The sequence below is a fragment of the Oncorhynchus masou genome, chromosome 23, assembly GCF_036934945.1.
Source record: "Oncorhynchus masou masou isolate Uvic2021 chromosome 23, UVic_Omas_1.1, whole genome shotgun sequence".
Classification (NCBI taxonomy): Eukaryota; Metazoa; Chordata; class Actinopteri; order Salmoniformes; family Salmonidae; genus Oncorhynchus; species Oncorhynchus masou.
Genome location: NC_088234.1, coordinates 51,415,705 through 51,438,698, shown reverse-complemented (window position 1 = coordinate 51,438,698; position 22,994 = coordinate 51,415,705). Strand labels below are relative to the sequence as shown.

The window sequence follows — 22,994 nt, the reverse complement described above, 5'->3', positions numbered from 1 at the left end:
TTTATGAGAAAGAAGAAGTGAGATAGACAGGACAGAAAAAAGTAAATCTGTGTGGTGTGCTTGTGTTCTTCTGTACGCACTTTGTCATTGTCAGGTCATTGGGAACTCACCAGATTCTCTGCTGGGCGCTCGGTCATGGCGCAAGTAGAAGCGCACCTCTGCCCTGTGCTGCCCCCAATGCTGGAGCACGTCCAGCATCCTCTCCCCGACTCCTACAGGTCGCTCTGATGTGGGGGGGGGGTTAGAATAGAGAACACACAGGTTTAGGATGTTAGAGAACAAAAGCAGTGCACCCCCCAGGCTTCAGAAATATTGACATGGACACCCCCTGTAAAATGTGTTTTGACCCACCTATCAGTATTAATGCGTTTTACATACAAGGACTAAAATGACAAGTGCAGTGAAAATGAAGGAAAACTCAAGGTGTTTCGTATGACGTGTTGTGTGGTTTGTTAATCCGGTCAGACCACACTGACTGACTGGACTAGGCTACAGTCTAAGGAGAGGCATTTAAATCAAGATTTCCATTTTCACTTCATCTTTCTGAGAGGTGCTGCCTCAGGGAAGGTCAGCTGACCCGTTACACAACCACTCCACATCTTGCTTCTTCTCTTCATTACACAGAAGTACTAAAACACATGGTTGATTAGTGCACCAATGCATTTAAAACGTTCCAACCACGTTACTCATACCTTGGTGGTTGAAGATATCCCTCTAGCGGTGTGGGGGCTGTGCTTTGGCAAAGTGGGTGGGGTTATATCCTGCCTGTTAGGCCCTGTCCGGGGGTATCATCGGATGGGGCCACAGTGTCTCCTGACACCTCCTGTCTCAGCCTCCAGTATTTATGCTGCAGTAGTTTATGTGTCGGGGGTCTAGGGTCAGTCTGTTATATCTGGAGTATTTCTTCTGTCTTATCCGGTGTCCTGTGTGAATTGAAGTATGCTCTCTCTAATTCTCTCTTTCTTTCGCTCTCTGAGGACCTGAGCCCTAGGACCATGCCTCAGGACTACCTGGCATGATGACTCCGTGCTGTCCCCAGTCCACCTTGTCGTACTGCTGCTCCAGTTTCAACTGTTCTGCCTGCAGCTATGGAACCCTGAACTGTTCACCGGACGTGCTACCTGTCCCAGACCTGCTGTTTTCAACACTCTAGAAACAGCAGGAGCGGTAGAGATACTCTCAATGATCGGCAGTGTATCCTAGTAGTTAGAGCGTTGGACTAGTAACCGGACTAGTAACCGGAAGGTTGCAAGTTCAAACCCCCGAGCTGACAAGGTACAAATCTGTCGTTCTGCCCCTGAACAGGCAGTTAACCCACTGTTCCTAGGCCATCACTGAAAATAAGAATTTGTTCTTAACTGACTTGCCTCGTTAAATAAAGGTAAAATATATATATATTTTTTTTTTAAAGCGCCAACTGACATTTACTCCTGAGGTGCTGACTTGTTGCACCCTCAACAACTACTGTGATTATTATTATTTGACCATGCTGGTCATTTATGAACATTTGAACACCTTGGCCATGTTCTGTTATAATCTCCACCCGGCACAGCCAGAAGGGGACTGGCCACCCCTCATAGCCTGGTTCCTCTCTAGGTTTCTTCCGAGGTTTTGGCCTTTCTAGGGAGTTTTTCCTAGCCACCGTGCTTCTACACCTGCATAGCTTGCTGTTTGGGGTTTTAGATTGTTTGGGGTTTCTGTACAGCACTTTGAGATATCAGCTGATGTAAGAAGGGCTAAATAAATACATTTGATTTGATTCTCTTATAACAAAAAAGTTTGTGAAATAATCAGGACAGTATTAACGCACAGCCTGTTTTTTCTTGTTGGAATTATCGAAACCTAAAGAATGAAACAGCTTTGTAAAAAGAGGTGCAAAATTAATCTGATTCCACTTGAGCACTTATAAAATCTTCCCCTCAAGGACACAGAGGTACTCCAGCCTGAACATAGGCACCCAGTCTCGTCTCTCATGGCAACCACACACAACCATGGAAACGGTCCACTTCTAACCACAGGTACTTGAGTTCTAAGAATTCTTGGAGAGCAGCTGTGGGGATTGTACAAGGCTGAAGTCCTATTTCTCCACTTGAGAGAGACTTGTGAGAGATGTGTTATCTGTGTGGTGGGCTACAAAGATAATACACCCAGCTTGTCAGCGTCAGAGACAACACAGACAAAGATCTGGCCAGTTGGCACACAGCCAGCCTTTATTCTGTGTCCCTTCCAAAATAGTATGTTCTCTCAAAACTCTCCCTATGTTCCATATAATCTTGGGGTTTGTTTAGAAGACAAGATGTGTTTTTTCCCAAGTAACCAGTAGATCATAGACATTGGTACTAGTCCAGGTGCCTAAATAACAGGCATAGGGTTGGTAATTGTCAGGCATATACGCGCGTGAAGGGGGAGACGGCTCACCAGATCCACGCCACATCTCAGCCAGGTGGCATTCAGTCTCTCCGGGCTCCTTACATAGCTCCACCACGTCCCGGCACAGCGTCTCTGGGGTAACGGGCACCTCTGTAAAATGCTGGTCATTATTACTGAGGTACACTGTCAGGAACATCTGAGGGACAGAGAAGAGACAAACCACGGGATATTAGAATGAGGATATCCTTCAACATTTGAAAAATCGGCACCCTATTGTAATGTCTACTGTTCACATAAACAACTTCACAAATGTTATGATCAGAGTTGATGAAGGCTAGAGATGCCCACTGAGGCATAAGACACATGGCAAAAAATAGTTATCCTAAAAACACAATCAATATTGTAAGACAGTGACAACTTCAAGGCTATCAAACCTGCATATGCAACTCTCAGTGATGGTTATCTAAAAGCCCCGCACCTGCCTGCACGACACTGATAGCAACATGCTGCGGAGAACACGGACGGAATCACGGAATCCATACATTAACGCGGAATTCAACAATATTCTCAAATGTATTGAACTTAGTAGGAAATGAACTAAATGTATTGATCTAAAGTAGGAAATTAACTCAAATGTTCTGATATTATTAGAAAATGCTTTCATTTGTCCAAGATGATCATATGACATGAATAAACTGCATCAATGATTTGCATTTCCCTTCACTTTCTGGAGGCACCAGCACAAGCCTGCATGTCTGTGCGTCTGTTTTTGTCTACCACTTTGGGTGGTGGTCAGCGATGCTAATGTAATGATAACCGTCTTCTGGTAGATGGAAAGGCTTTGCCAAAAACCTTCTCAATTAAATGTTAACTACAAGGTAGCCTGTGCCGACCTGGCAGAATTGTATCGGGATTATTTGCATTAATCCAGTAGCCATTTGGTTTGCAAACTCTGCAATCACATGAGCGCTACAGAAACGTAGCTAACCAAATAATGGTCTCTGGCTGGAGCACAGTTTAATTGAAGAGCAACAACGCCCAAGACTCTACATTTCTTTGATTTTTCACAAACCTCAGAAGTGGTCTCCTGATGTGGATTAAGCAACAGGAACATCCATCTGTGTTGTTTTTCTATAAATAATAAATTGTGATTTTGAGATTGAAAACTTGAAACTAGAAAAAACAGAAACCTGGAAAAACAAAACTGGAAAAAAAAGGCATTTGGGAAAAGACAAAATGGAATCAGACAAAAAATAAAACAGATATTGTCTGTGCCCTCGTTCCTCTGTATCCACATTGAAACCGGAGTAGAGTATCTAGCATTTTTCCCTGCTGATGGCCTGCTTGTGTTAACCAAGGCTGTCGGCACGATGACAGCCCTATTGCTAACAAGCAGAGCACTTTGAAGGGTAGAAATACTGTAGCTCTGGCTGAAGGGCTGTCTATTCAGACAAAATCATTTATCTGACAAATTTCACTGAATTTGAAAATTTGAAGTTGTTGCCGAGGCTGCCCCTGCATTGGCCTCAAGACGGTGAGATCTAACACTGAGAATGACTGCGAGATGGGACTCAAGTCTTTGATAGTTTACTAGAATGCATGCCACTAAAAACCCATTGGATTAATCTAAAAACACACGCCACTGAATGAATAGAACCCAGCCTCAATCCCATTGTAATGTTTCAGTGAACTTGGTTCAATAAGCCCTTTACAGACGCTGACCCTCCACGCTGAAAACCCCCCGTTGTCATAAACAGATGCGCGTTTCAGAAGCTTTGGGCCACTCGTGGAATATGCGCTCTGCAGTAATCTGCACAGATATTGGCGTGACAGATTGAAATGAAACTGTTATAAAATAAACAACGCATTCCGAGGTCTCCTGTGGATAAACCTATGGTACAAGGTGAACTAAATACACTCAGTGTGTGTGTGTACGTCATCCCTCGTTGACCCAACCCGGCCCAAGGAACATCATTCTATCATTCCCGTCGACTTTGGTACTGTTATGTCAGCTAACTTAAATAGAATAACACCCTTTATAGATCCAGTTTGTTCTTCGGCTCATGCCCCTTGGTTAGACTATAAGAGTGATGTAGAAGCAGTATACTATTCACTTTACCACAGTGAAGAATACGCAGCCCAGCCATGCCTTGGGGGGCTACATTAGGGACATTGTGCCTGGGTGACCTGAATGACCCAAAGGCTAAGGGCAGTGCAGCTAAAGCCCTCTCAGTGAAAACAAAGACAGGCTATAGTATAGGTTCAGCACAGTGGGCTCCACATCACTGCATCTCAATGGTCTAAAGTGGATTCCCCTCCTTGTCGCTTGATGTGAGAGCACCAGAAAGGTTAGAGCGGATTCCAAAATGGCATCAACTACACTGCATTCACTTAACCTGTATTTTCAGGACACTGACATTGTCCTAACTAGGTAGCCAGTAGGGTCTGGATGATACCCGCATTGTTAAATAAAGGTTCAATTTAAAAAATGGAATACATTTTTTTAGTTATACTTGTAGTTTTGTGACAAGGAAACAAAACACAAAGCTGATTTAACTTCTTCAGTTAAACAGCCCTAATATCGGGAACCAAATGATGTCAGACAGAGTCACATGTATTTATTTTCCAAGCTATACTATACAATACTATACATACAGCAGGTTTTTAAAGGACAATTTTTTTGCCATGGAAAAAAACAATTGTCACAGCCCTAGTAACCATCCTTCTAAGAGTCCGTTCTAACCATAAAACTGTTCTCTTCTGGCTTTTTTTAAATGCTCAGGTCTAAGAAATCATAAGCGATCTCACAATACACACAGTTAATATCACCGCCGATAATGCAATCGAGGTGGTCCAGACCTAACCAGTAGTTTGGTTAAATACGGACGCAAATGGCCACTTTATTGAATGATTAAGTAATTTGCCATACATCATGCTTGATAAGTAAGTCAAGCATTATTCGCCCTGTGATTTGATTTATTTAACCTTAAACTAGGCAAGACAGTTAAGAACAAATTATTATTTTACAATGAAGGCCTACCACGGCCAAACCCTCCCCTAACCCGGACGACGCTGGGCCAAATTGTGCACCACCCCCTGGGACTCCCAATCACGGCTGGTTGTGATACAGCCCAGGATCAAACCATGGTTGTAATGACGCCTCTAGCACTGAGATGCAGTGCCTTAGACCGCTGCGCCACTCGGGAGTCCTATGATGATGGGGGGTTGTATATGAAAGGGTCACAGTGGTTCACGCCACACCCTCTAAAAGGACCACCCCAGATGAAGGGAAAGGGTTTTAAGAATGACAGATCCATCATTCAAACTTCCACCTCAGAAAGGGACATCCCACCTAATGAAGTTCCTAAATACAGAATTGTTACGGGTTCAAACAGAAAATTTGGGTGAAATTCATATTTGTTGCCGTTATTATTCCAGTTCTCCGCAGATTTGGTTTAAAAAATGGCAAATTCCTGTTAGATGTTAAGACCCAGGAGGGTGCAACTTGACGTGATGGTAAAAGCCCATGGGCCACATCCTCTCATGCAATGCCATGTCAAATGGGCACATTGTGGAGCTAGAACAATTGAAAACAAGCAATTGAAAATGCAAACTTTGAAAGGTCACACCCCTCACCCCATTTGACCTAGTCATGAAATTTGGTACATACAGTGGGGAGAACAAGTATTTCATAACCTGCAACATTGGCAATGTTTCCTACTTACAAAGCATGTAGAGGTCTGTAATTTTATCATAGGTACACTTCAACTGTGAGAGATGGAATCTAAAACAAAAATCCAGAAAATCACATTGTATGATTTTTAAGTAATTCATTTGCATTTTATTGCATGACATAAGTATTTGATCACCTACCAACCAGTCAGATTTCCAGCTCTCACAGATCTGTTCTCCACTCATTACCTGCATAAACTGCACCTGTTTGAACTCGTTACCTGTATAAAAGACACCTGTCCACACACTCAATCAAACAGACTCCAACCTCTCCACAATGGTCAAGACCAGAGAGCTGTGTAAGGACATCAGGGATAGAATTGTAGACCTGAACAAGGCTGGGATGGGCTACAGGACAATAGGCAAGCAGCTTGGTGAGAAGGCAACAACTGTTGGCGCAATTATTAGAAAATGGAAGAAGTTCAAGATGACGGTCAATCACCCTCAGTCTGGGTCTCCATGCAAGATCTCACCTCGTGGGGCATCAATGATCATGAGGAAGGTGAGGGATCAGCCCAGAACTACACGGCAGGAACTGGTCAATGACCTGAAGAGAGATGGGACCACAGTCTCAAAGAAAACCATTAGTAACACACTATGCCGCCATGGATTAAAATCCTGCAGCGCACGCAAGGTCCCCCTGCTCAAGCCAGCGCATGTCCTGGCCCGTCTGAAGTTTGTCAATGACCATCTGGATGATCCAGGGGAGGAATGGGAGAAGATCATGTGGTCTGATGAGACAAAAGATCGAGCTTTTTGGTCTAAACTCCACTCGCCGTGTTTGGAGGAAGAAGAAGGATGAGTACAACCCCAAGAACACCATCCCAACCATGAAGCATGGAGGTGGAAACTCATTCTTTGGGGATGCTTTTCTGCAAAGGGGACAGGACGACTGCACCGTATTGAAGGGAGGATGGATGGGGCCATGTATCGCGAGATCTTGGCCAACAACCTCCTTCCCTCAGTAAGAGCATTGAAGATGGGTCGTGACTGGGACTTCCAGCATGACAACGTCCCGAAACACACAGCCAGGGCAACTCAGGAGTGGCTCCGTAAGAAGCACCTCAAGGTCCTGGAGTGGCCTAGCCAGTCTCCAGACCTGAACCCAATAGAAAATCTTTTGGAGGGAGCTGAAAGTCCGTATTGCCCAGTGACAGCCCCGAAACCTGAAGGATCTGGAGAAGGTCTATGGAGGAGTGGGCCAAAATCCCTGCTGCAGTGTGCGCAAACCTGGTCAAGAACTACAGGAAACGTATGATCTCTGTAATTGCAAACAAAGGTTTCTGTACCAAATATTAAGTTCTTCTTTTCTGATGTATCAAATACTTATGTCATGCAATAAAATGCAAATTAATTACTTTAAAAATCATACCATGTGATTTTCTGGATTTTTGTTTTAGATTCCATCTCTCAGTCGAAATGTACCTATGATAAAAATTACAAGTAGGAAAACCTGCAAAATCAGCAGTGTATCAAATACATGTTCTCCCCACTCTATGTCCCTTTCCTCACAAGGAGCAAATGTCTCAAGTTTCCATAACGTCCGCCATGTAGAATTTTCCGGCATTTAGGATTTTGTGAAAAAAAAACACACCGCTATTCCTCTGGCACCGAATGACAGCGCTGCACAAAACTTGATATTTAGCATCTATGGACACTATTTTCCAGGGTAGCGTCTCAAACATGTATGCTACTGACCAATAAACATTCATGTGGGTATGGTGTTGCATAAACATAAATATATGCATATAAATCATGTTCTGATGCCGATTGTTTTTTTTGGGGGGGGCAGTTACAAAACAAGTGTTATTTTCTTCTCAGGAAGGCCAAGTCTGAATGAATATTTTATGTCCGTTACCACTGATGGTAACAGACAAAACTGTTACCAGTTTTGGAAGGCTGTTAAGTCTACGTCCGGAAACAGTAATGTTAAGGAATTACCGTCATGTGTACTGAAGGACTTTGTTGCTGTATCTGACAAAACTGAAATGCTGAATTTTTTTCAATGAGCACTTTATCATCTGGTAGGCTGTTTGATTCAGTGTCCTCAGTCTCGGTACAACCTTGTGTGGATTAACCAGTGAGAGCTGGTCAAACATTTAGCTTTTTGCCATTTTCAGTGCAGGAGGTACATAAAGCGCTGAAATCCTTAGATCAGAGAAAGCCTGCAGGTCCTGATCTTCTTGATCCCTGCTTTTTAAATCTGGCAGCTGATTACATAGCAGAACCCCTCTGTTCCACCTAACCCTGGAATGTAATGAAATTCCAAAGATCTGGAAATTAGCATTTGTCCTTCCACTTTTAAAAGGGGGAGATGCATCTCTTTCAAATAATTATAGGCCAATCTCAAAGCTGTCACCCCTGGTGAAAATACTCGAAACCCTTGTGAGTGAACAGCTAAAATAGTATATAAAAACAAACTCTATTTTATCAATGTACCAATCGGGCTTCAGGAAGAAGCACAGCGCAATTACAGCAGCCATGAAGGTTTTAAATGATATCACTGAAGCCGTTGACAAAACAGCACTGTGTCTCACTTTATACAGATCTCTCTAAGGTGTTTCATACAATTGATCATGCTACACTGAGGCAGAGATTGTCAAGTGGAGGTCTTTTGGAGCATGCAGTTGCATGGTTTGCTAACTATCTGTCTGATAGAACTCAGTGCACTCAATTTGATGGGCTCATGTCTGTTAAAATTATCTGTCTGTAATGGTGTGCCCCAGGGCTCTGTACTTGTCCCCTCGTATTCAATATTTATATAAATAATGAACTTTTCACCTATTACTACCTGTCAGGGCAATGAGATTGACTGTAACCTCATATAAATATCTTGGCATTTTAGTTAATGACGACCTCTTTTAAATTGCATATTCAACAACTTACAAAAAATTGAAGCTGAAGTTGGGATTTTATTTTAGGAATCAGGACAGTTTTTCTTTTGAAGCCAGGAGTCGGCTGGTATCAGCTACATTTATGCCTTTACTAGACTATGGGGATATTGGATATATGAATGCTTCCGCTCAGTGTTTGAGATCAATTGATACCCTTTACCATGGCGCATTGAGATTTATTTTAAACTGCAAAACCCTTACGCACCACTGCACTTTATAAACCAAGGTTGTCTGGCCTTTTCTAGTCACTCGCAGGCTCTAGTATACTTTTATTTACAAAGCCATTTTGGGTTTACTTCCATTTTATTAGGACATATGTATTGTTCAGAAATGTGGTGGGTCGTCTCTTCGTTCACAGGACTTTATCCTACTAACTGTTCCAAATGTCCCAACTGAATTTGGTAAAAGGGCTTTCATGTACTCGGCGCCATCGTCTTGGAACGCCTTACAAAATACTTTTAGACTGGAAGAACTTGTCCTGATTGGTGTTTTAAAATCACTGATGAAGGATTTTGAGACTGATTCCCTGACCTGTCAATGTTTTTAATTTGCCATTTTATGATTTTGTTATATTCTTGTGAATTTTATGGTTTTTACTAGATTACTTATAGCATTTCATGTTGTCTGTCTGTAATTGTGTAATGACTGTGTAATGAAAAAGATTTCAAATCTCAAATGAGCCCTTCCTGGTTAAATAAAATCAAATATTCACATTGTAAAATGAAACACTCAACATTTCCAAGCACATTCAGATTGACCACACAGTGGCACTACAATGGATACATGTTAATATCTGTTGATCTGTTTGACTCAGAGTGAATGAATTTGACAGATGCACACATGCTCTAGTTAACATGTAGAGTTTGTCAGTTTGGCTGCATAGCGGCGCTGTTGGACATGAAAAAAACTGTCATACAAAATGAGTGTATTGCGTTCAAAGACGTGCATCCATAGATGCAACATGCCAAAGGTGGTGCTGATTGGTCGAGTGGTTCTGGAGAAGATGTTTATTGGTTGCGCTATGGGGCCAAAGCTTGAAACCTGCCGTGGCTGCGATATTTTTGTTTTGTTTTTATTTGTCCCGGTCCCAGATCTGTGCCTAGAGCTGAACCCAGAACTGTGCCTAATAGAGAAACTTCAACCCCCGAGCCAGAACACCCCTCCTTTATATACCACTGGACTACAGTGTGTGTGGCTCATTCAACTGATCTAGCAGAGTATAAGCTTTATCTTTGCAGGAGAGGTTGGTCAGATCTGGTCAGCAAGGTTTCAAATAACAGTGACCCAGATACTTAAGCTTTTTATGGATGGCGGCTGCTTGGTTGTAGTGGGGCAACAAATCATGTAAGACAAGCATATAGTTCTCAGACGCTTCAATATGGAGCTTTAATGCATTGGATTAGCCTCTTTTTTTCCAGGAGGGCAAATACGCTTTAAATCCCAGCAGGACAAGAAAAGTCACGCAGAAATAGGCACAGCAGCTGACATCACGCTCTTCGAAGGAAAGCAGGACATCCAGGGGACCCTGTTAATGTTAGGAGAGAGAGAAAGGAGACAATAGAGAAATAACGAGAGGAGATGAGAGAATGAGAAAGAGAGAGAGAGAGATGATCAAGATAGAGGTTGTGACATATGGTAAAACCCTCTGGGGCTCAGCATTGAAGTGGACAATCAGGTCCTAAATGGGGCTCTATTGTCCCTCTAACCCCTCTGACATCAATGCAAATGAAAATCATATCAAACACTTATCACCAAAACAGTATCATGCTTTTAACCCACCTCATTGTGATGATCAATTTTTTAAACAATAAGTTCAACAGCAGGTTGAAACAGAGTAAAACATGGTAGTTGTGGATGTTGTTTCAAAGCCTAATGTGACAAAATGAACAGCGCTTTCGAAGGTGATGATTCATTCAATGCAATGCACTTTGTAGCTCCCCTCTGGAGCTTGCTTTTTGACTGCATGTAGATTTGTGAACACAAAGCTTTGCTTTTCATACCTGGACACGGCCCTCTTGATTCCTTCAACCTTGTCCGCCTCATCCTTTAACTTATCCCCCATGTCTCATTTCAAAATAATGCCGTACACTTCATGTCCAACAAATCAACAGTTTTATAATAGAGAGCGCAAACAGACCGGTCCTTCAGTAAAACTAATCCATAGTACTTTGTCTAAGTGGCAATAAATGAGCGTCTTACCTTATTTCCTTGCTGATGACATTTTGCACCCTGAACTTTTTTAATTCACAAAAAAAGGCTTGCCATCTACCTGAAAACAAATCTCTCATCTTCGGTGCTGCCTTGGTTTTGAATTAATCATATGAAACTCCTGCAAAATCATGAAAGCCTATTGGCTAATCAGGGTTGACATACGTTGGGAACCACAACATTACAGTGAATACCAACGCAATTTCGAAACCAATGCATGCAATTTCAATTATTTTCTCCAGTTTATAAAATCAAACTGTAGAATAATAGTAAAGAATCAAAACTATGAAATAACACATATGGAATCAGGTAGTAAAACAAGTGTTTCAACAATTATTTATATTTAAGATTCTTCTAAGTACATTACATTTAAGTCATTTGGCAGACGCTCTTATCCAGAGCGACTTACAAATTGGTGAATTCACCTTATGACATCCATCCTTTGCCTTGATGACAGCTTTGCGCACGCTTGGCATTCTCTCAACCAGCTTCACCCAGAATTCTTTTCCAACAGTCTCATGAGGCATTTATAAGTTTATTTGAGCAATAAGGCCCGAGGGGGTGTTGTATATGGCCAACGCGGAGTGCCTGGATACAGCCCTTAACTGTAGTATATTGGCCATATACCACAAACCCCCGAGGTGTCGTATTGCAAATATAAACTGGTTAGGAACGTACGGTACCAGTCAAAAGTTTGGACAAGCCTACTCATTCAAGGGTTTTCCTTTATTTTGACTCTTTTCTACATTTTAGAATAGTGAAGACATCAAATCTATGAAATAACACATATGGAATCATGTAGTAAGCTTTAAAGTATTAAACAAATCAAAATATATTTCATATTTTAGATTCTTCAAAGTAGCCACCCTTTGCCTTGACAGATTTGCAGACTCTTGGCATTCTCTCAACCAGCTTCATGAGTAATGTATTTCCAACAGTCTTGGAGTTCCCACATGTGCTGAGCACTTGTTGGCAAATTTTCCTTCACTCTGCAGTCCAACTCATCCCAAACCCTCTCAATTGGGTTGAGGTCGGGTGATTGTGGAGGTCAGGTCATCTGATGCAGCACTCCATTACTCTCCTTCTTGGTCAAATAGCCTTCACACAGCCTGGAGATGTGTTGGGACATTGTACTGTTGAAAAACAAATGATAGTGGGACTAAGCACAAACCAGATGGGATGGCGTATTGCCGCAGAATGCTGTGGAAGCCATGCTGGTTCAGTGTTCCTTGAATTAAAAAAAAACATGTTTTTTTTTTTTAAATCACAGACATTGTCACCAGCAAAGCATCTCAACACCATCCCATATCCTAATCCATGATTCATGGTGAGACCACGCGTGCGGAGATCATCCCTTTACCTACTCTGCATCTCACAAAGACATGGTGGTTGGAACCAAAAATCTCAAATGTGGACTCATTAAACCAAAGGGCAGATTTACACCAGTCAAATGTCCATTGCTCGTGTTTCTTGACCAAAGCAAGTCTCTTCTTATCGGTGTCCTTTAGTAGTGGTTTCTTTGCTGCAATTCGACCATGAAGGCCTGTTTTACCGTCTCCTCTGAACAGTTGATATTGAGATGTGTGTTACATGAACTCTGTGAAGCATTTATTTGGGCTGCAATTTCAGAGGCTAGTAACTCTAATGAATGTATCCTCTACAGCAGAGGTAACTCTGGGTCTTCCTATTCTGTGGCGGTCCTCATGAGAGACAGTTTCATCATTGCACTTGGTTTTTGCGACTGCACTTGAAGAAACATTCATAGTTCTTGACCTTTTCCGGATTGATTGACCTTCATGTCTTAAAGTAATGATGGACTGTCGTTTCTTTTTGCTTATTTGAACTGTTCTTGCTTTTTTCGTTACTACATGATGTCATGTGTTATTTCATAGTTTTGAAGTCTTCACTATTATTCTACAATGTAGCAAATAGTACAAATAAAGAATTACCCTGGAATGAGGAGGTGTCCAAACTTTTGACTGCTACTCTATAGATAGTGTTTTTGCGTTAGGTGGCCGACCCCTGCAGTAGACCAACTCATACTCTGTTCTTTTGAAATACATTTTCTTCCTATCATAATGTTTCTTTAGACCTGACTAAAATCAATAACGGATTTATTGTGACGGTGTATATTAAATTATACCTTTTAAAATGTAGATGTTCCAAATGCGCGCATCAGAGGCTTGCATGCAGCTTTTGTGTGTGTAAGCCTGGAGATACTACCGTGAGACCAGCAGTCTTTTCAATAACCAGCTGAGAAAACGTCATGTCCGCTGCAGCCATAAAGGAGAGGTGTGAGAGATTAGAGAGAGGAGGGGTGGGTCGTAGAAATATACTGTACTGGCATAAAATGTCGAGTAAATTGCCCAGTTGTTGTAATGGGAAAGCAGTTACCAACAGCTAGCACATATTCAATTTATGTACCTTAATATCATAAAACTATTTTCTATTATCCTCATTTCTCTTTTATACAACATTACCTATAATAATGTTCAAGTTCATACAAACGCTAGAGGAGAATGTTAAACTAGAGTACGGAGAGTGGTGTTGAGACTAGCCTAGAGTGTATTAAATATTCATGGTCCTGTGTAGCTCAGTTGGTAGAGCATGGCGCTTGTAACGCCAGGGTTGTGGGTTTGACTGCCAAGGGGGACCAGTATGAAAATGTATGGACTCAAAATTGTAAGTCATAAACACCACAGCCAGAGAAACAAACACAGGTCCATAAAAACCCGATAAGACGATTAAGCAACAATAACTCCAGCTGTATAACAAAGCACAGGAAAAAGATCTAAGACAAGTCAGCCAAAGTCAACTGATAAGCCTATTCAGTAAGAAAACAATTTTACCCGAGCCATATAAAAGCACGCCACAAAATCCTTGCTATATACTAGTCTAAACCTTGACACCTTCGCCCAAGATAGAGAGCGTAGCAGCGTCAGCATTACCCAGACCACATGCTGTGCTGCATTCCCCGCTTGAGGAAAAAGGGTAGTTTCTAAGAGTGCCAGCTGCCAGTCAAATAGATAGCAGGTGCACCCAACATCCTGTTGTGATTAGACAGGCATGGGTCTGCCTGATGAAAGCCAATGGTAGCAAAACAACATCAAACCCTGTCCGTCTGGGATTCATTCTATGAAAGCACTTCTGAGAGCAACCACAGCTGATGACACTAATGTAACCCTTCAAACATGACCCTGGGGTGTGTGTGTGTGTGTGTGTGTGTGTGTGTGTGTGTGTGTGTGTAAACTTTCAACTACATTGAGCTTGTCATGTTGCCTAGACCAAGGGGCTTGAGGTACGGAGTGCCCTGCTCTAACATCAGATTGACTCACCCCCAATCCTTACATTAACCATTAAGGGTTGGGAAATGAGTTGACCCTGCACCAGTGGTTTTGGGCAGTTTCCTGGGTGGGAACGGGCTTATCAGGCCTCTCCAGTTGTTTAGGCATGCTGTTTAAACATAAACACAACATAGACAATTACAGGAATTAGGAGGTTAGTGTGTGTGCTTGCCACTCAAACTGATAACGCACACGTGCTCTACTACATAGAAGCGCGGGAGACAGACAGACAGGGAGAGAGAGAGAGAGAAAGAGACACATAGAAACAAACTCAATTTGTAATCTACAACATGATTTGTAAAAAGGTGAGGGTAGCCTAACCGCATTCGCAAGAAAATTTGATATCATTATAACAGTCCATTTTTAACCTTTCCTCACACACACTACCATCTACCTGTAGGGGCCAATACCAGTGCATGTCATTCTCCTCTCGTACGAAATTAAATGTCTCTTTTATTGAGTTAGCATGAGAGAGAGCGAGAGCGAGATGGGGGTATCAAAACTGTCCCCTTGGCAGTTTTCATTATAAGATCCTCAGGGCTAAACATGAGGCACAGTAATAGAGTTAGACTTCAATGTCAAAGTAACTAGCAAAATGAAAGGCTTGCATAAAGAGCAAACGTCAATACCACTGTGTGTGCATAAATACACTATACAGTGCATTCGGAAAGCATTCAAACCCCTTCCCCTATGCCACATTGTTACGTTACAGCCTTATTCTAAAATGGATTAACAATTTTTGTTCCCTCAATCTACACACAACACCCCATGACAAAGCAAAAACAGGGTTTCAGAGATCTTTGCAAAAAAACAAACAAAAAAATAAATATCTGATTTACATAAGTATTCAGACCCTTTTCAATGAAACTTGAAATTGATCTCAGGTGCATCCTGTTTCCATTGATCATCCTTGAGATGTTTCTACAACTTGATTGGAGTTCACTTGTGCTAAATTCAAATGATTGGACATGATTTGGAAAGGCACACACCTGTCTATATGAGATCCCATAGTTGACAGTGCATGTCAGTGAAAAAAAAAACGAAGCCATGAGGTCGAAAGAATTGTCCGTAGAGCGCTTAGACAGGATTGTGTTGAGGCACAGATCTGGGGAAGGGTACCAAAACAATTGTACACGATTGAAGGCACCCATGAAAACAGTGGCCTCCATCATTCTAAAATGTAAGAAGTTTGGAACCACAAAGACTCTTCCTAGAGCTGGCCACCCAACCAAATGGGGGAGAAGGGCCTTGGTCAGGGAGGTGACCAACAACCCGATGGTCACTCTGACAGAGCTCTAGAGTTCATCTGTGGAGATGTGAGAACCTTCCGGAAGCACAACCATCTCTGCAGCACTCCACCAAACAGGCCTTTGTGGTAGAGTGGCCAGACGGAAGCCACTCCTCAGGAAAAAGGCACATGACAGCCCACTTCGAGTTTGCCAAAAGGCACCTAAAGGTCTGATGAAACCAAGACTGAACTCTTTGGCCTGAATGCCAAGCATCGCGTCTGGAGTAAGCCTGGCACCATCCCTACGGTGAAGCATAGTGGTGGCCGCATCATCATCATGATTTGGGGATGTTTTTCAGCAGCCGGGACTGGGAGACTAGTCAGGATCAAGGGGAAAGATGAACGGAGCAAAGTACAGAGAGGTCTATGATGAAAACCTGCTCCAGAGGGCTCAGGTCCTCAGACTGGGACGACAGTTCACCTTCCAACATGACAACGACCCTAAGCATTCAGCCAAGACAACACAGGAGTGGCTTTGGGACAAGTCTCTGAATGTCCTTGAGTGAACCAGCCAGAACCCGATCAAACATCTCTGGAGAGCCCTGGAAATAGCAGTGCAGCGACACTCCCCATCCAATCTGACAGAGCTTGAGAGGATTTGAAGAACATAATGGAAGAAACCCCCCCCCAAATACAGGGGTACCAAATTTGTGGCGTCATACCCAAAAATACTCGAGGCTGTAATCACTGCAAAAGTGCTTCAACAAAGTACTGAGTGAAGGGTCTGAATACTTATGTAACCGTGATATTTCAGATTATTTTTAATACATTTGCAAAAAAAATTAAAAGTTCAAATGTTTTTGCTCGTCATTGGGGTATTGTGTGTAGATTGATGAGGGGGAAAACTATATATTCTAAAATTGATTAAGGCTGTAACATAACAAAATGAGGGAAAAAGTCAAGGGATCTGAATACTTTCACACCGTTGCTGACAGGTGTTAAGAATCGAGCACACAGCCATGCAATCTCCATAGACAAACATTGGCAGTAGAAAGGCCTTACTGAAGACCTCAGTGACTTTCAAACTGGCACCGTCAAAGGACGCCACCTTTCCAACAAGTCTGTTTGTCAAAGAACTTGACTGGCCTGCACAGAGCCCTGACCCCAACTTCATCTTATAGCTTTGGGATGAATTGAACCACCAACTGTGAGACAGGCCTAATCGCCCAAACTCACTCATGGCTCATGGCTGAATGGAAGCAAGTCCCCGCAGCAATGTTCCGACATCTAGCGGAATGTCTTCCCAGAAGAGTGGGGGCTGTTATAACAGCAAAGGGAGGACAAACTCCATATTACTGCCTAAGATTCTGGATTGAGATGCTAGACGAGCAGGCATCCACATACTTTCAGTCATGTAGTGTACCTACCTACGGAGTGCTGCCAGGCCTCACACACATGCAAGCGCACAGACACACACACACCCTTCTCTGTCCATTACAGATATTGCTGGGGTAAGCAAGTGAGCCAACGAGGTCTTGTTGAGCGAGCCCCCTCTAAGGAAGTCAAGAGACTGCATCAAGACAGGCTGCATCTCCATGCCTTTGTCCGTCTGTCCGTCTTACCTTCCACCCTCTCTGCAGAACTCTGGGCCTGAAGACTTGACTCCGCTCCAGCCGGGCAGTACTTCAAAAACACAAGGCAGAATCCTCTATACATTATTCCTTTTAATCTACCTCCACTACAGGGGAAGACGCAGGAGAAAACGTCATTGGTGAGAGCAGTAGCCTGTGGTACACAACTCCGCTGCAACAGCTTGTGCTGTAGTCTGCAGTAGGCTACATCACTCCCTACTTAAATTCAGCATAACCTCCCATCCAGGTCTGCACTGCACCATGTTTCCCTCTAAACTGGTCCTTTCCTGGTCTCTCCATCCTGCATATCGTATTGTGATGAGAGATCCAACTATGAGCTTCCTGTGAGAGATGAGAGAAATGGGGGCCACATTAAGCAGAAAGAGCCAACTTCTATCCATAATCTTCCCTTTCCAACCCTTGACAAACTGGTTTTAAGCTGAGCAACAAACACAATCCCATGTTTTAGAAGGGACACTTTATAATGTATTTATTAGGGCCAATTTGGAATGAGCAGGGGTAAGTTTAAAGAGATCACTGGCGCAGGTGAGCGAGCCAGGGACACAATGCGTTTCCCACAAGCGGAGGCCTCGTTTCAGGTAAATCCTCTGACCAACCCTGGCTGCTACAGTGCTCTACTCTGACCTCTCTCATCCCTATGGGTGGCCTAGGATTACTGCCCCTGACATTATACAATATCCTCACTGTCTCTCAATCACTCTACAGTACAACCACTCTAAACATCCTTACCCCTTTTCACCTGGATCCACCAAGTCAATCAACTCTGGATTCTAGTGCAGGTAAGAGGACGCCAGGTCAGGTGATTCTATGGTGCTTGTGCCTTCGCTCTTCCTCTGACGGGTCTGCTTCAGAAGTTACACCCATATCCACTCTCAATAAGCCACTACAAAGACGACACCCATTCAGAACATGTATCACTGACGCCATATCTCAGTGTGTCATGTACTGTACAGCTGGAGACTTTAGATTTGAATATCTGCATATAAGTCCTAATAAACTCACTCCTCTACAAACCACATCCATCCAGCACTAGGCCCATTTTTTTAATTAAAAGGAATTTCTTGATTCGTTACGGTCCAGCGATCATTCCAAGCGAGGTCCTTGTGTACACATGGACATACTGCATGTCCTTGGATCTCCCTCATATAACTGAGCCAACCTCCACCTGACTGGTGTGAATGTCAGGTGTTGCGTAAGAAGGGGCCCTCCCAGAGAGTCAACACAAAGCTAGTCAGTGGTCACACAGAGAGAAAATCTCTTCAGGTCTCTGTTGACACACAACAAAGTCAAGCAGGGCTGCCCACAACGTCACCCCACTAGTCTTGTGTGGTTGCTATTGATTAAGACAATATGTTTAGGTGAACATTGAACACATTACTGTTAAGGAACAAATGTGTATAGGTCTAAGAAGTCATTGTGACAAAATACTTGTCCCTTTTTAAAAAAATAAGACATTTGGCCATGAAAGGATAGGCCTATAAGCCTAACCAGAGTTTCACCTCAATGGCCTCCAAAACTGTCAGAGGTTGGTTGTAATCAATTCACATCACACCAACCTCCCTAAACAGAAACCCTACAACAACAACAAAAAAACATTAGCTTTGATCACAACACTTTGTAAACATCGGCTCAAGACCAAATGTGTAAATCACTGCTGGCTGTACACAGAGCTTGGCTGGACAGGAGATAAGGAAACATCGTAGTAAAACCGTCGTCTAAAACTGGCCTGCATCCCCAATGGTACAAGAAAAGAAGAAAAACGGAGAGCATCTCTTATCATAGAGAGACAGGACACAATGTCCTCTTCTACACCGTGTCATAAAGAGTCCCTGGGCCCATTGTCCCCCGAAAACAGGGAGCCTTCTTTACCGCCCGCCCCCATCCCCAGCCACCCATGACGCTGCTACATTATATCTACAACAGAGCACTGAACAGTACATACAGGTCCAGGGGACATTCATTGTGCAAGCACAGACAATACTTCCATGTTCCAATGTGGTTCTATTGTGATGGGGATTGTGCCGATTGTGCTAAACGTACTGATAAAATCAGATGTTATTTGACACATGCTCGACTAACTGTGAAATGCTTACTTACAGGCCCTTCTCAACAATGCAGAGAAAAAAATATTTTAAAAAGAATAGAAACATGATAATAACACGAGGAATAAATACACAATGAGTAACGATTACTTGGCTATATACAGTACCAGTCAAAAGTTTGGACACACCCGCTCATTCCAGGGAATGCTAAGATTGTGCAAATCTATCAAAGGCAAAGGGTGGCTACTTTCAAGAATCTAAAACACTTTTTGGTTACTACATGATCCCATGTGTAATTTCATAGTTGTTATGTCTATGTTATTATTCTACAATGTAGAAAATAGTAAAAAAAATAAAGAAACACCCTTGAAAGAGTAGGTGTCCAAACTTTTGACTGTGACTGTACATAGGGTACCGGTACCGAGTCGATGTGCAGGTGGAAGAGGTAATAGCACAGAGTAGACACGTTAAAGGACTAGATAACACACCACACACGCTTGCGCACACAGCAACAGGGCAAATGACTCCGCCATGGAAACATGGCATGGTAAGGATAAGGATTTATATTGATGTCCATGTGAATGGAGGTTGGCGATAACAAGTGGCTGGGTGTGAATAGTGGAGCTAGGTCATGTCTCGCAGACAGGAGTCATTCTGAGAGCACTCGGTCACTGCCGCCTGAGAACATGACTCATCCAGTCATCCAGATAAGTTACTGGAAAATGAGGGGGAGAGAAGCACACACTGTAGGCTACCAATATGTACAGTCATACTAAGATAAACACAGTAGTGTTTGTACGAGTGTTAGGTACACACACACACACAGATCCACACTCACGTGATTACACACAAATGATGACAAAGTGATTCGGTGAAACATCTTAATCACAGTAACATTTTACTTCTGGCATTGACATCCACGTACGTATTTTTGCAGTGGATTTCAGGGAAAACCCATCAGAAAAGAAGCATTCCTAAGACTACAGGTCCTGACAACTCCTGGGGGACAATCAAGCACAACCTTTAAGAACTTTCCTTTCATCCTGAATTTTTACCTGCTGGTGCCATCCAGAGTAGTGCACAGCACACTGACTGGTCACAGACACACGTGGACTTGACACCAGAACCTAGGTACCTATTACAGTCAGTGTCAGTTCAGAACTTAGCCTGGCATTTAAATATACAACAGTCCTAGACATAATTTCAAGATGTTTTCTATGCCGCCTCCTGCCCCTAGCTCTGCTCCTCTTTTTTTCTCTAGATTTAAAAGAAGTACTGAGAGATGGAGTTCAGCACTGCAGCAAAAGGACTAGACCTCTCATTATGTTGGCAGGGGTCCAGGTTCAAAGCTGCTGGGTGCCTTGTTTAAGGAAAAACAGTAACCACAATATTCAAATTCTGTGTCAAAACTATCTGATTTTAGGATATAATGATATTTTGAAAAAAAAATGATTTTGCACATGGACATATACATGTAGACACTGGGGTGACTGGGCATCAAATTAGACTACTATGCAAATCCTCAGAGCTGTGTAGGATGGGTTATTCAATGCGAACAACAACAACTACTACCTAGTGAATACAACAGTTAAAAAGGTTTCCTGCATAAAATATTTCAGCTTATAAGAGGCTATACAAAAAAAAACATCAATACTCCGTTTCTTAGAGATTAAACAATATTTGATCATCTGTTGAAATTCTATAGTTTCCTTCATGAGTCTTTACATCCCCAAGTGTAAATTGTAATGTGTAGTGTAACTTGAGTATTCCTTTATTGCTTGAAAACACATTTATTGAAAATGGATATCTCAAAAAAGTAATCAGCAAGTACATCAATGGAATGCCTGCAACTGGAGTGCGCTACAATGTTGCGTAGTCTATCAACTAGCCTATGTTGCTGCAGAAACTCAACGTATGACAAGCAAATAGCCCTGTAATAGTGTACTTTTTTTTTCAAGCAATTAAAAGCAGAAACTCTCACCGGCATCATTTTAGCCTCGTACCGCATTTAACCAGATTGGGAATTCCTTGGCTCGTTGTTTCGAGGAAAACTGAAGGCGTTCGATTGCTTTTTATTCCTTAGCCTGTCCGATAAACCAGTCGATGAGTAGTCTCTTCTTGTTATTGAAAGTAACTTTGGCTGTAAAATAAACCAAAGATAACTACATGTATTTCGTAGGCTGTATAGCCTAATCAGTCTCCTCTCCGCATATGCCGTGGACCTGTTGTAAAAAAAAAATACAAGGCCTCCTTGAAATGAAAGTTTTCAGTGGCGATTGCGTCGCTTGGAAGTTGGTAGTCGCATTCGGAAACGCGTTGCGTTCAAAACTCTATTAAATTATTGCCATTACCCAAACCGATCAAATAACACGATAATGTACGAAGTATTTGATATATATATTTTTGCGATAGTTTCCTGAAGCTGTAGGTGCCTATCAGCCCTGAAACACCGCTAACAGCGTAGTTCGAATGAGTGATCGCAGTTTTCCCAGGAGTGACGTAGGGGGATGTAACTCATCCCATTGGAATGTAAGCTCCGCCTGTTTTCGGACTGTGAATCTATCCCCACCTACTGGGTTGAGAGTGTAATGAATCTCACCTTTCCATGGCCAGTCAACATGACATGACATCTTCTCAGCCCAGGAGTCAGCTGAGTTGGACCTCTGTGGTTGGACCACCTTGACCTCCCCGCTTGATCATTCGTGCCGGACAGAACCTTCCTTTGTCCACCTGTTTCACAGACAGCCAGACAGAGATTGAAATGATATTACGTAGGCCTATTTTGAAGCTACTGATGTTTTTAAATGACAATAAACATAAACTATACAACCTCATAATGTATGTTTTTGTCATTAAAACAAATCAGTAGCTTCAAAATAGGCCTATGTAATATTTCCAAAATGTTATTTTGGATTGTGTTGTGGTAATAGACAGATAGTACGTGCTACCTGGGGGGGCAGGTAGCCTAGTGGTTAGAGTGTTGGGCCAGTAAGGTAAAAATCTGTCATTCTGCCCCTGAACAAGGCAGGTAACCCGTTGTTCCTAGGCCGTCCTTGTAAATAAAAATTTGTTCTGACTTGCCTAGTTAAATTAAATAATGGCATCTTTTTGTAGGCACTAACTTTTTTTAAATGTTATTTTATTTAACCTTTATTTAACTAGGCAAGTCAGTTAAGAACAAATTCGTATTTACAATGACGGCCTACTAAAAGGCAAAAAGCTTCCTGTGGGGACAGGGCCTGCAATTAAAAAATTAAAAAATAAATAAATAAATATAGGACAAAACGCACATCACGACAAGAGAGACAACACAACACTACATAAAGTGAGACCTAAGACAACATAGCATGACAGCAACACATGACAACACAGCATGGTAGCAACACAACATGACAACAACATGGTAGCAACACAACATGACAGCAGTACAACATGGAAGCAGCACAAACATTGTACAAACATTATTGGGCACAGACAACAGAACAAAGGGCAAGAAGGTAGAGACAACAATATGTCACGCAAAG

General features: G+C 42.4%; 1 protein-coding gene across 4 annotated transcripts in view; it reads right to left on the bottom strand.

Moving 5' to 3' along the window:
- Nucleotides 1–21,961, bottom strand: part of tp53bp2a (tumor protein p53 binding protein, 2a) — a 51,683-nt gene extending 29,722 nt beyond the window's left edge. For all 4 annotated transcript variants that reach the window (XM_064932456.1, XM_064932458.1, XM_064932459.1 and 1 more), the window contains exons 1-3: nt 21,452–21,961; nt 2,419–2,566; nt 111–224 (exon numbers count right to left, since the gene is read on the bottom strand). In XM_064932456.1, coding sequence (XP_064788528.1) covers nt 111–224; nt 2,419–2,566; nt 21,452–21,478 — 289 coding nt within the window. In that variant the 5' untranslated portion in view covers nt 21,479–21,961. The remainder of the gene's footprint in view (nt 1–110; nt 225–2,418; nt 2,567–21,451) is intronic.
- Nucleotides 21,962–22,994: the final 1,033 nt, after the last annotated feature.